Here is a 14,589-nt window from a genome sequence, read left to right as displayed (position 1 = left end):
AAGGAAATATGATAATGAACATTTTCTAAGCAGAAGAAAAGATGATCTGATTGGACAGCACAGCAGCCACATCCCGCGAAATATTTTGGAAAATAATAGAGAGGGTCTGTTGTAACGTAGTTCCTCTGTCCTAACAAAGTTTACTCAGCATTATCTGAATATGGGAGAAGCTAGTTGAAACCTGTGATGCAGCAAAGCTAGAGAAAGTGAGGGTGGCAGGAGGGAAAGATCTTACTTTTATTTTTTATTCTAATGTTAGAGACAAAGAGAAAAAGACTTCTATAAACAGACTTTTTTCCCTCCGCTAAATCGATAGGAATACTAAATATAGCCATTGAGAAACATCATTAAGGTTTAAAAGTTACTGGTTCTTGTTTCTAACTATGCAATGAAAACCCGGGTATATGCCGCTTGAGATTAAAAAAAAAAAAAAAAAATCAGGTGGTTTGCAGCATGCCACATTCCTCATGAGACCATATGAGATGTAATGAAAGGACACCCTTCTCCTAGACTGTGCTTCTCTTCCTATCATTGTGTCCTGTATTTCGTTGATTGACAAGAGGAGAAGCAGCAGTGTTCATTGGGAGCTGTATGCTGGCTGTGTGTACTTTTTTTGACCATTCTTAAAGCATGTCAGGCAGAATTTTGCAATTAGCTGAAAAGGCACGCAATTCAGTTTCACTTTGCTGAACCCAATCTGTAGGATTGACAGCATGCCTTTAATAGATTCCTTCAGTAGATAATTAGACCAGTTTAACGCAAGCACTGCATGAATTAACATTTGCACTTCGGTATGAATATTCAGGGCTACCGTGATTTTGTGGTGTGAGTTGTTTCTCCAGGATTTGCAGAAGTGCCTATTAGGTGCTTGTAATATATTGATTAGTACAGAATGGCACCAATTAGAGGGTGTAGGAATGTCTCTGGAGTCAGAGATGATACACTTATTGGTGATATTTATGCTTTCTTCTGTAAACTCTAACCCAGACAACAGATTGCCTGCTTAAACTAGTCATATGCTTTGGTTTTGACGTGAATTTTACTTTAAATTACTATGCAGAAAACTACTAAGTTTCCGGGCTTTTCCTGGAATTGTGCCATCTGTTCATTTCTCCACTCTCTATGGAATTTTTCATCTGTAAAATTAACCCAAAAGATCTCATGCTCTACATATTGTGAATAATTGAATAAATAAATAAACCAATCATTTGGCTATTGAAACTTATCTTTTGTAGTGTGAAAAATGACTTTGGCACAGCTTGCTAAAGCATCAAATATCAGTTCCAAATTTTATTTGCATGTATCTGGGAATTCCAAAGAATTTTATGCTATTTACAAAATAATTTCTGAGAATATAAAAACTTAAATGCACACACCTTTAAAATAAACCTAGTCAGGGAACTTGGAGGAGGAGGAAGGGATTCAGTATATTGCCTGAGAGTCAATCCAGTGATGCGTTTGCATGACGTTTAAAAGAAAAATAAAATTTAATTATCTCCCCAAACTGAAAGAGATTGTTATCATGTGGGAGTTGACAGCATGAACTCTGGAGCCAGAATTCCTGATATGAACCCAGCCGTAATACTTACTGGCTGTGTGACCTTGGGAAAGTTAATGAACCTCTCAGTTCCCTAACCTGTAAATAGTGATGATAACAATAGCACCTCTTTATAGGGTTGTCGTGGGGATTAAGGAAGTTTAATAGACATTAAGCATTTCGAGTGCCTAGTACTATGTAAGCATTGTGTGTTTGCTCTTCATATTTGTTCATTAATATACATAAACTGGAGACACTTCGAAACGATCTTTTCTAAAACATCTAAAACATTAAATGTAAACTTTAAAGTACCTCAAATACTTCTTACTAACAAGAAGTTGCAACTATTCACAGTGGTGTAAACTTTGGGTCTCCTTCCCTTCCCCAATCTGCAAGCCCCTGAATCTTCCCCTCTGTTCTTTTCCCTTTTTAAGACTTAACATTGCCGGGCGCGATGGCTCACGCCTGTAATCCCAGCACTTTGGGGAGGCCGAGACAGGTGGATTACCTGAGGTCAGGAGTTCGAGGCCAACCTGACCAACATGGAGAAACACCATCTCTATTTAAAAAAATACAAAATTAGCTGAGTGTGGTGGCGCTTGCCTGTAATCCCAGCTACTCGAGAGGCTGAGGCAAGAGAATCGCTTGAACTCGGGAGGTAGAGATTGCAGTGAGCCGAGATCGCGCCATTGCATTCCAGCACGGGCAACAAGAGTAAAACTCCATCACAAAATTTAAAAAAAAATTAAAAAAAAAAGACTTAACATGAGTTTTGAAGGTTAATATCAGGTCTGGCTCACAAGTAGAGGTTTTATGGTCTGGAAGTCAACTAAATGATTTTAAATGTCCCTTCTCTGTGATTTTCAATGTACCAGTCTTATATTTTAGTTATGCAGCAAGGATGCATATATGGATTTTATAGGAGCATCAGTTTACAATCTACATGCTGTCCCACTCAGGGCATTAGGGCATTTGGATCAAGATATGAAAAGACTAAGAAGCTTCCTTCTGCTCTAATTGAAAATGCCCCCCAGGCCTGACTCTCAGTAGGAGGAGACCCAGGCTGCTGTCAAAAAAGTGAAGTTCTCCTCTGTGGAGAAGTCAGTGGATTCCCTACCCAGCAGGAAAGAAGAGTTGTGTTACTCCTGAGGTAATTTAGGAATAGCCTGAAGGCTATCTGTTCTTTCTTTATAGTTTTTCTAAGTGTTGAGTAAATACAAGTTGTCTAAATTGAGTTGGTGAGATGCCTTAGCTCTCAGAGTTCTAATGAACGCTGTCTGCCCATGAGAGCTTGGGCGTCTTTCGTCTCTCACGTGTTGTTCTTCTAATGACAGAATTCTTATTCTTTGAAACATTGCTTCTGCAGAGGCCAGGGCAAGGGAGCCGAATGAGGCTATGTTCCCAATATGTCCAAGAGAATTGAAGGATGCTTTCTGGCCAATACTAATAACGTGAAACAAAACTTGACCGTGGCTTTTTGAGATTAATTAGATATAGTATAATCAAACTTTTATTTTTTCTCTTAATAGTGTGCATGACAAATGCCAGTGTCTTGTATCTGTAGGGAAGTTGGAATATTGCCAAATGTAAAACTCTTCGGTAAAAACAATACCATACTATTCATGCATTTGTTTATTTAGGGAGATTTCTTTTAGAGGATTGAAACAATTGATTTTATATCAGAAGTGCTTCGATTGAGATTAGCGCTGCCTTAACACAGGATGAATGCCTTGGGGGCATTCTGGAGATCTTTCTGTTAGGAAGGCAGTAGCCTTTGTGAGTGTGTGTGTGTTTGGGGTGGGGCTGGGGAAGACTTTTTTAGCCCAGTCTCAGATTAAAGATAGCCACCCTATGTGCATCAATGTCAGGATTCTGGGAGATGCCTTTTGTCAACACATGGTTAAAACTGATTTCCCACAGCATAAATTAGAATAAAGGTTCGTTTTGCAAGTATCTATCGGATTTGATGGGAACGCCAGCATCACTCCCACTCCTAAATTTTTCTCTTTGGGTATATATTTGCAAACAGAAAAAGAAAATCAGTTTTCTCTCTCCCAAGCTTAAGTCAGCTAGGATTTTCCTAGTTTCCTTGTCTTCTGATTTTAGTTTTGTGATTTTGTAAATTTAAGTTGTGAAATAAAAAACAAGATTAGCATCCGATTTCCTACAAGAACTAGGGCACTGCACTTTTTTTTTTTTTTTTTTGAGATGGAGTCTCGCTCTGTCGCCCAGGCTGGAGTGCAGTGGCGTGACCTCGGCTCACTGCAAGCTCCTCCTCCCGGGTTCACGCCATTCTCCTGCCTCAACCTCCTGAGTAGCTGGGACTACAGGCGCCCCCCACCACGCCTTGCTAATTTTTCATAGTTTTAGTAGAGGTGGGGTTTCACCGTGTTAGCCAGAATGGTCTCGATCTCCTGACCTCGTGATCCGTTCACCTCCGCCTCCCAAAGTGCTAGGACTACAGGCTGAGCCACCGCGCCTGGCCCTCTTTTTTTTGTTGTTTGTTTTTTTTTTTTTAATATACTTTTAAGTTCTAGGGTACATGTGCACAACATGCAGGTTTGTTACATAGGTATACATGTGCCATATTGGTTTGCTGCACCCATTAACTCGTCATTTACATTAGGTATTTCTCCTAATGCTATCCCTCGCCCAGCCCTTCACCCCCACCCCCGACAGGCCCTAGTGTGTGATGTTCCCCACCCTGTGTCCATGTATTCTCATTGTTCAACTCCCACCTATGAGTGAGAACATGTGGTGTTTGGTTTTCTGTCCTTGTGATAGTTTGCTTAGAATGATGTTTCCAGCTTCATCCATATCCCTGCAAAGGTCAGGAACTCATCCTTTTTCATAGCTGCATAGTATTCCACAGTGTATATGGGCCATTACACATATTTCAAAAGCAGGTTGCATTGTTGGAAGAAAAGTGGGAACTATAACATTAAAATAAGGAGAAATGTGAGATTTCATAATCAGCTGATTTAAAATTTGGGATTTGTCAATTTGTGCTGCCTTACTATAGGGGAAAAGTCTAGAAAAACTGCTCAGAATTTTTGTGTTGCTCCACTTCTTTAAAATGCCTTATTAAGGAGTAATCATTTATGTAGGAAACTTAACTAAAGCTATACAGTTTAACATGATACAACACTGAGTAAAATAGGGTGTAATTGTCTTTTTAAAATGATGACTTTATGATTAAATTCCAACATGAAAAACTCTATAAACATGTAGTCAACAAAAGGAATGTAAAAAGTTGGAACAGGTGAAGTTACCCGTGTATTGCTAACAAAAAACATGTGCATTTCCCTCCTGCAGCTCCACTTTCATTAACGCCAAGTATGAGAACAGATATTATAAGTGACAGCTACGTCTATTATTCAAGATTGTGCCTTTCATATGGGCGTGTGGGATGTGAGTTACGCATTAGAAGTTGTCACTATTATTCTTAAGTGCATATTCCCTGATGTACATCATTGCTTTCTTAGTTCTCATTTTGCCTTTTCATTTTTTATCTGCCATTTATTTCTCAGGTACATATTCATTAGTAAGTTAAACTTGTTTTTTTAAATTTTAATTTAAGGCAAAAGTGTGTAGCTGAAAATATATTTTCCTTAAGCCCATTTTAAAAGTTCTATCATTGAAACATTGAGTTTTACAGAGTATAAATAATCCCTGAGTTGAAAGTTTTGTGAAAATGTTTCAAACTAATATTCTCATTTCCTCCCTATTTGCTTTACATGTTTCCCTATAAAAGACGTAAGTATTCAGATATTTCTTCCAGATCTAAGACCAGGAGTGCCTTGAATTATGTGGAACTCAGCAAGGTCATGTGTTGCTAACATCGTAAATAGTTGGAAATTTGGTGAACATCCAGCCTAAATATAATGTCAGACAAATCCGCCTTCACATCTCAGGGTTATCTGGGTAACCTTGCTCAAGATACTCAACCTTTCTGAACCTTGACTGCCTTATCTGTAACACAGGAATAATAATATGTGTCTACTTCCCCAGGGTTGTTATCGAAGACTGAATGAAATGCCTCATATCAAGCAGTTTTCTTGGTGACTGGTCCATTACAGTGAGAAAATAAAAGAATTTTATCTGAAGAATGCACGTCTCTTTAATGCTCAGGCCCAGAGAGACAGTAGAATGAGACAGCAATTATTTTCTGCTTCCCCCTTTGAGCTATGTATTCATCTCTTAAAATTGCTTGCTACTGTCACAAGTAGTTATACATTACCCTAATAATGCCACATCAGACGCTATAACCCACACCCTATAGCTTAACAACGTGTAGCCAATCACTAATCAATGTTATTTCTGTAAACCAGTGGGAATTACTGATATACAACTTTGTGTCAGCCTATTCCCTGTTTCCCTTATTTTGCCTTTAAGAATCCATTTGTAACTGCTGCTAATCAGAGTGTATATTCAGGGCAACTCAAATGTCTGCTTCCGGGTTGCAGTTCTCAAGCTTGGCCCAGATAAACTCTGCTTGCATTAATTTAGCTTTAGCTTCTTCCTTTTAGGCCAACGATAGGTACCCAACAAATTGTAGCTCCTTCCTTCCTTTCTCCCCAGGAAAGGAATTTGAACAAGGATGCTACTGGTATTAATGTTCTTGCTTCTCTAGCTTGTTTTCATTAATGAAAATTTTAAAAATAATTTTTATTTTGTTTTTAATGATAATTAAGATACCCATTGTCAATAATAAATTGGTGGGATCTTTACTATACAGTGGGTAGGAATACCTATTTGTTAAAATTTTTGCAAGATAGTCTGCTAGGTAGTAAGAGCCCTAAAATCTGCATATCTTCAGCATCCTTATCCTAACTAGTTAATTGGAGAAGCATATAAATGCTTATATAGCATTATCTATAATATTGAGAAATATTATAATATTTGGAGGCAAACTAAATATATGTTATTTAGGGATTGGTTAACAAATATTTAAAACATGCTCATCATGGAATATTTTGAAGACATTAAAAATAATGCTGTAGACACTCATAAATTTATGTGAAAAAAAAATTTTATATATTATTAAGAGAAGGAAATACATAACAAAACTATATTATCCATGTTAAACATATTTTTCTAATTTAACTTGAATAAATATGTATATATGAATATTCTCAGTTGACATCTTTCACTGGGTAATGTGGTTGCTTTATGTATCTGTGTATTTCTTGCTATTTGCCACATTTTGTTATTGTCAGAGTTTTTAAAAATGAGCATTGTGTAAAAATGAGCATATTTGGGAAGATGTCCATCATTTAAAAATTTCATTAATATGTAAAATTACTAAGGTAGCCCACACTGAAAATTCAAACAATATTAAATGTATAAAATATGAAATGAGACTTCATTCCATTCCTCCATGCATTTCATTTATAAACAGTAAAAAGTAATGATTAAAAAAGTTCATTAGTAAAAATAATCACACTTTTCTACTCTAACTCACTCTCCTGACAGCAAGCCACAGAAGTAAACCACAGAACAACAAGTTTCCTCCATAAATAATTTGGTGAAAAAAGCCAAAATATTTTGAGAACCGTGACTGTCATTGTTAACTTCTTCTCCTGTGTTGTTTACCATTGTAACCTCATTTGAGGCTTTACATGAATTCAGAATGAAAACTCATTGCACTGGCAAAGATGAAAAACCTTTTCTCCTATGCAGAACACACCTGCCCAGCCATTGTGTGAAATTACCTTGACAGCATTCTATTGGAAACTTGCTGTGCCACAATAAACAGGAATGTACACCCCATCTACCTAGACCAGACCAAATCAAGAGCTGCTATATGGAACGGGACCTGGGAAGATTTGGCTAAACAGAGGCAGGAAATCACACCTGGTTTAAATATCCACAATCACAACTAAAGTTGCTTTCTCTTAATTGACATGGAATCACTTGAAAGATGTCTGTTATATAATCCTGCTGAGGAGCAAATGCTTCAAGGTACACATGGTGGGAAATAAGATTCATTTTTCGTTATTAGATTACATTAAGTGTGAATGGATCTCAAGGGATTTAAATCATGTAGGAGCAGAAGATTACCCTTTTTAGCAGCTTTGATAAGTAAGGTAGCAGTCAGAAATGTCATCACTAGTTGACTTGAGCAGGATGTTATCACTATCAGTAAATGAATACTTTATCACATTATATTCTCTTAATTAGGTTTCACTCTCTTTGGGCCACCTTCCTTTTGAAGAACATGAGAAATCTGCAGTTTTCATTGTAAACTGCCTAACAGGAGAGTCTGGAGTTAGTAACCCTCCATCTCTTAACATGGGCAAGGCCAAGTGGACTGCCAAAGTTACGGGGCTCGGGATTTGCCTTTCCAGCTTGGACAAGTCTCTCTACCTCTCTGAGCCTCAGCTTCCACGTCTGTGAAATGTGGAGAATTTATTTCTTTCATATTTATTGAACCCCACTGTATACCAGACAATCTGCTAAGCATAAGGAAAGAAGATGAATACAATGAGAAGTTATTTGTCCTTAAGGAATGTGACTGAGACAGAAGGCAGCATGAGGTAGAGGGTATGGGGAGAAGAATTGCCTCTCTTTAGTCCATCACTGAGGGTTGCTGTGAGGGGCTCAAGTGAATGGGAAAGGACTCAAGTACTCAAAGCATCAGCAATGCACAGGCTTTTCACCCCATCTTCTAATGAAATCCATAAAATAGTCAACAATATAAGATAATGCCCTGTAGATGCTCCATTGTTTCAAATATAAGGGCTTTTCATTTTTTTCTCATGAATTTTGTCATGCTTTGAGATCATAATAGAATTCTCAAGAAATGAGTCATTGGGAAAATTAACTGCTCATAGTCTCATGAGTAGTTAATAACTTGCTGTCTGCCATGTTATTCATTTTCCTCTTGCAAAAAGGTATCTGATGTAGGTGAAGGTCAAAGAAGATCAGATATAGAAATTAAAATAAATTACTTATCTAGAAGACTTCCCTAATATATAATATTTTCCATGATGGAAAAATGCAATTGTTAGATTTTCATGAAACTCTACATTTTTATTTGGATGCCTGATATTTCACTAGATTCTACCCGAGAACCAGTACACAGCAATGAAGGGCCCCCATTTTAAAGGACTAAAGAGGTTAGTAGTTTAGAATTTTTTTTTCTTTTATGCCTAGTATTGAAAGTTGATAATGATGCTGACTTTTTAGTGCTTTGGTGAAATGTAAAGACAAACATAATTTGGATAAAATTATGCAAAATGTTGGGAATGCAAAAAACCTTGTCCTTCCTTAGGCTTTGCTCTCTAGGGAGTGGGGCCGTGCATGTTGAGAGGACAGCATTTGAGGACATTGTTGCCTTTGCACCTTTTCATTCCAGCACAAAGATGCATGAAGCTTGTTCAGCATCGGGATATCTAAAAACCAATCTATGAGAAACAAAAAACAGTATAGGTATAGAAGAAATAGAGAAGCTAATCAAAGGGTTTGCCAATTTTTTTAAAATGCATTTCTCTGGAGTATAACTGATTTTTCCTTGGTGGCATTTCAAAGCAAGGATGGTCTAGGGACAAAACTGTTTGACCTATCATTTCCACTTCTGCAGAGAACGTCTAAAATCAAACACAAGATGCGAAATTATTGCATGTTCATTCAGACTCTCACCTAGGTTTGATTTTTTAACTTCCCAATTCAGGATGAAAGACGAGCCTTCCATTTGCTGTAGTGACTCATACACTTTCAGATGGCATCTCCGCATGATTTGGCTTTTTGTTTCCTGAGTGAAATTTTGTCTAATAACTAGTTAGAGTAAGAGAACCAAACAAAATATCATGTTCAGAATATTCAATTTCTGTCCGTTTTCATCTCTTACTGAGCAGTGAAAGATGATGTCTTGAAGTGTTCTTTCATTTTCATGATTTAGGGGATTTGTGGCTATGGATTTTTCTTACAAATTCGTGTCCTGATTTTAGTTCCTATTTTCATTTCCTGTAGTCAAAGTTACTAGGTTATTAAAGAATTTCTCCTATTACAGCTATGAGATTCAGGAAGATTGTCCTGCCAAAGCCAGGAATAAGTACTAATAAGAAATGAACTTTTAAATTGTTTGAATTTATCATATTTATCTATAACTAAGAAATATTTCCAACACATAGAAAATTTAAGAGACTATTATATAAAATATAACCGTTTTGTTCTACTTGCTTTACAATTTGTAAAAATAGAATAAAATTTTACAAGAAGTTGAAGCTACTCTGTGTACCTTCCTCTGAAACAATAACTGAGATAGGCCCAAGTTCATTTTTATCACTCCCTTGCAGGTTTTTACACTCTAAAACTGTGTGTATCTATAAAAAACATGTGGAACTGATCTACATCTTTTCTAGCTTTACAAAAATACTATTGCACTACACATACCATTCGATTATTCACTTTTTTCACACCACTCTATGGTTTTGAAATGGGTCCATGATAATACATGTAATTTTAGTTCACTTATTTTAATGGCTGTATAGTGCTTCATTGAACAAATGTATCAAAACATACTTAATCAGTTCCTGCCGATGGACATTTAGGTTACAAACAATGTTGTAGCAAACATTTTATGTATATGCCTTTTTGTTCATGTGGGATAAAGTTTTTCTAGGGCTGAATATTTTTATCTTTACAAGATATCTCTCAAGTGGTAGAGAGTGATTTATTCTCCTATCACTTTGTAAAAATTTTATATTTCTCCACATCCACACCAAATATTAGTAATTTCAGGCTTCTAAAAATGTCTGCTGACTTGATAGATGTGAAATAATATCTTAGGTTTAAATTCTCCTGATTGCTACTGAGGTTATGCATTTGTTTTATTTCTATGGGTCACTTAGGGTCCCCTTTGTGAATTGCCTCTTCATTTCCTTTACTACTTTTTTTGTTGGCTTGTTTGAATTTTTTTAGAGTTGTTCTGGACATTTGCGAGTCTTTTCCCAGACTGTAGCTTTTTAAAAAATTGTTTATGTGATTTCTTATTGACAGAAGTTTCCAATTTTAATGCATTAGGAATTGTCAATCTTTTCTTTTGTGATTGGCACTTACTGTGTTTTGCTTAATAAATATTTCCAGCAAATGCCGAATTGATCATTTTGATACAAAAAAGTTTTTAAGAAATTAACAAACTTTATTTTTTTAGAGCAGTTTTAGATTAACAGCAAAATGGAGCAGAAAGTACAGAGTTCCCATATATATATCAACTTCCAGAAACTCACAACTTCCCCTAATGTTGACATCCTGTACCATGGTGCTACATGTGCTACAACTGACGAAACTGCTTGATTCATCACTCTCGTTCGAAGTTCAAAGTGTACATTAGGGTTCACTCTTGGTGTTGTACATTCTATGGGTTTTGACAAATGCATAGTGACATGTAGCCACCATTGTAGTATTATATAGAATAATTTCGCTGTCTTAAAAATCCTCTATTCATGCCTCCCTTCCCTCAATTCTGGAAGCCACTATCTTTTTACTGTCTCTATCATTTTGTCTTTTCTATAACGTACTATAGTTGAAATCAGACAGTGTGCAGCCTATCCAGGTTGACGTCTTTCACTTGGTAATATGCATTTAAGTTGCTTCTATTCCTTCATGTCTTTTCATGGCTTAATAATTCATTTCTTCTAAGCACTGAATAATATTCCATTGCTGGATGTACCACAGTTAATTTATCCATTCAACTACTGAAGGAAAGGTTGGTTGCTTTCAAGTTTTAACAATCATGATAAAAGTTTCTGTAAACAACTATGTGCAGGTTTTTGTGAGGACATATGTTTTCCATTCATTTGAGTAAATACAAGGGATATCAAGGAGTGTGATTGCTGGGCTATATGGTTAGAGAATATTTACTTTTCTGAGAAATTGTCAAACAGTCTTACAAAGTAGATGTACCATTTCGCATTCTCACCAGCAATGAATGAGCATATCTATTGCATCACATCTTCACGATATATGATGTTGTGATAGATGCGTCACATCTTCAAGATATATGATGTTAAACATCTTTTCATATGCTTGCTCACCATCTGTATGTCTTCTTTGGGAAGGTGTCTGTTCGGGTCTTTTGCTCATTTTTTAAATAAAGTTGTTCATTTTCTTACTGTTGAGTTTTAAGAGTTCTTTGTATATTTTAGATAATCTTTTATCAGTTGTATCTTTTGCAAATACTTTCTCCCAGTCTATGGCTTGTCTTCTCATTTTTTTTGACACCATGTTGTGCAGAGAATAAATTTCTAATTTTAGTGAAGTCCAGTTTATCAACTCCTTTCATGAATTGTACATTTGGTATTGTTTCTAAAAAGTCATTGCCATAGCCAAGGCCATCAAGTTATTTTTCTATGTTATCTTCTAAGAGTTTTATAGCTTTGTGTTTTACATTTAGGTCTATGATCTATTTTGAGTTAATTTACATGAAGGATGGGAGGTTTGTGTCTAGATTTATCATTATTTATTGCATGATTTTTGCCCCATTTGGTATGAGCACCATTTGTTGAAAAGACCATCTTTGCTCCGTTTGTCAAAGATTAGTTAATTATATTTATGTGTGTCTATTTCCAGGCCCTCTATTCTATTTCATAGAGTTATTTTCTATTATTTGGACAGTTCACACTGTCATGATTATTATAGCTTTATAGTAAGTCTTGAAGTCAGGTGGCATCAGTACTCAGACTTTTTTTCTTCTTCAATAATGAGCTGGCTATTTTGAGCCTTTTACCTCTCTTTTAAACTTTAGAATCAGCCTTTTCCCCTCACAAAATAACTTGCTGGAATTTTAACCGGGATTGTGTTGCTCCATAGACCAAGTTGGGAAGAACTGACATCATGATAACATTGAGTCTTTCTATCCATAAACATGGAATATCTCCCCATTTATTTAGTTCTTTTTTGATAGCTTTCATTAGTTTTGTAGTTTTCCTCATAGTTCTTGAACATATTTTGTTAGATTTATACCTAAGTATTTCATTTTTGGGGGTGCTAATGTAAATGACAATGTCCTTTTAATTTCAAATTCCACTTGTTCATTGTTGGTATTAGGAAAGTGATTGACTTTTGTACATTAATCTTGTATCCTGCAACCTTGTTAGTTCCAGGAATTTTTTGTTGATTCTTTCAGATTTTCTGCATAGATAGTCATGTCATCTGTGAACAGATAGTTTTTTTTTTCTTCCTTCCTCATCTGTATACCTTTTATTTATCTTTCTCACCTTATTGCATTTATTAGGACTTCCAGTATGATGCTGAAAAGCAGTAATGAGAGTGGACATTCTTGCCTTGTTCCTGATCTTAGTGAGAGAGCTTCAAGTTTCTTACTATAAGATGTGTTGGCAATGGGTTTTTTGTTGATGTTTTTTGATCAAGTTGAGGAAGTTCAACTCTATTCCTAGATTTTTTTTTATGAATTTGTGTCTGTGTCTATTGATTTATCATGTGAGTTTTCTTCTTTAGCCTGATGATGTGAAGGATTACATAGATTTATTTCAAATGTTAAACCAGCCTTTCAAATCTTGGATAAATCTCACTTGGTTGTGATATATAATTCCTTTTATACTTTGTTGGTTTGATTTTATAATATTTTATTCATTACATCTGCATCTATGTTTATGAGAAATATTGTTCTGTAGTTTTATTTTCTTGTAAAGTCTCGTCTGGTTTTGGTATTATGATGATGCTGGCCTCATGGAATGAATTAGAAAGTGTTTCCTGTGTTTCTATTTTCTGAAAGTCTGTAGAGAATTGGTATCATTTCTTTCTTTCTTTTTTTTTTTTTTTGAGACGGAGTCTCGTTCTGTCGCCCAGGCTGGAGTGCAGTGACGCGATCTCGGCTCACTGCAAGCTCCGCCTCCCGGGTTCACGCCATTCTCCTGCCTCAGCCTCCCGAGATGCTGGGACTACAGGCGCCCACAACCGCGCCCGGCTAATTTTTTGTATTTTTAGTAGAGACGGGGTTTCACCGTGGTCTCGATCTCCTGACCTTGTGATCCGCCCGCCTCGGCCTCCCAAAGTGCTGGGATTACAGGCGTGAGCCACCGCACCCGGCCTGTATCATTTCTTTCTTAAATGTTGGTAGAATTCAACAGTGAACACATCTGGGCCAGGTGCTATCTGTGTTGGAAGATTATTAACTATTGGTTCAATTTCCTTTATAGATATAAGCCTACTCACATTGTCCATTTCCTCTTGTGTGAGTTTTGGCATGTTGTGTCTGCAAGAAATTGGTTCATTTCATCTGTTATCAAATTTGTGTAATTGGCCTGTAATTCCAGCACTTTGGGATGCCAAGGTGTTTAGACGCCTTGAGGCCAGGTGTTTAAGACCAGCCTGGCCAACATGAAAAAACCCTGCCTCTACTAAAAACACACAGATTAGCCAGGTGTGGTAGTGGGTGGCTGTAATCCCAGCTACCTAGGAGGCTGAGGCAGGAGAATCACTTGAATCCAGGAGGCAGAGGTTGCAGTGAGCCAAGATCATGCCACTGCACTCCAGCCTGGGTAACAGATCAATACTCTATCTCAAAAAAAAAAAAAAAAAAAAAAAAAGGAATTTGTGCTGTTCCTATGATTTCAAATTCAACCCCTAGAAACATGAGACATAATAATAACAGACTGTCGCTTTAAGCCACTATCTCTGAAGTGGTTTATTTCATAGCAATAGACAACCTCAACACAAAGATTAAGTGTTTTCAACTGAAGTTCATGAAAATGAGGGTGAAGATGAAATATTTTAAATTTGAAATCATCTTACACTTACCAAAAGTTTTAAAATATAACACAGAAAAGTCTTATATACCATTTGCCTAACTTCTCCTAATATTAACATCTCGCATAACCACACTAAAATTAATGACATCAAGAAATGACCATGGATACAATAATACTATTAACTAATCTAGAGACTTTATTTCAATTCTGCCAGTTGTACCACCAATACACTTTTTCTAATCCAAGATTCAATCCATAATCCTATCTTGCCTTAAGTGTTATAGTTTGTTAGTCTTCTCCAATCTATTACAATTCCTCTGTTTTTGTTTGTCTTTT

General features: G+C 36.3%; 1 protein-coding gene across 10 annotated transcripts in view; it reads left to right on the top strand.

Annotated features, from left to right (window-relative positions):
- Nucleotides 1-14,589, top strand: part of NSUN3 (NOP2/Sun RNA methyltransferase 3) — a 221,289-nt gene that overhangs the window by 110,932 nt on the left and 95,768 nt on the right. The window contains exon 7 of one of the 10 annotated variants that reach the window (XM_074033648.1): nucleotides 5,549-5,673. The exons of the other annotated variants lie outside the window; for them this stretch is intronic. Coding sequence (XP_073889749.1) covers nucleotides 5,549-5,567 — 19 coding nt within the window. The 3' untranslated portion in view covers nucleotides 5,568-5,673. Of the gene's footprint in view, nucleotides 1-5,548; nucleotides 5,674-14,589 lie in introns of those variants that run through there. 10 annotated transcript variants of the gene reach the window in all.

This window comes from Macaca fascicularis, chromosome 2 (assembly GCF_037993035.2).
Source record: "Macaca fascicularis isolate 582-1 chromosome 2, T2T-MFA8v1.1".
NCBI classification, from domain to species: domain Eukaryota; kingdom Metazoa; phylum Chordata; class Mammalia; order Primates; family Cercopithecidae; genus Macaca; species Macaca fascicularis.
The sequence above is the reverse complement of the archived record's forward strand: the minus strand, read 5'-3'. Positions and strand labels throughout refer to the sequence as shown.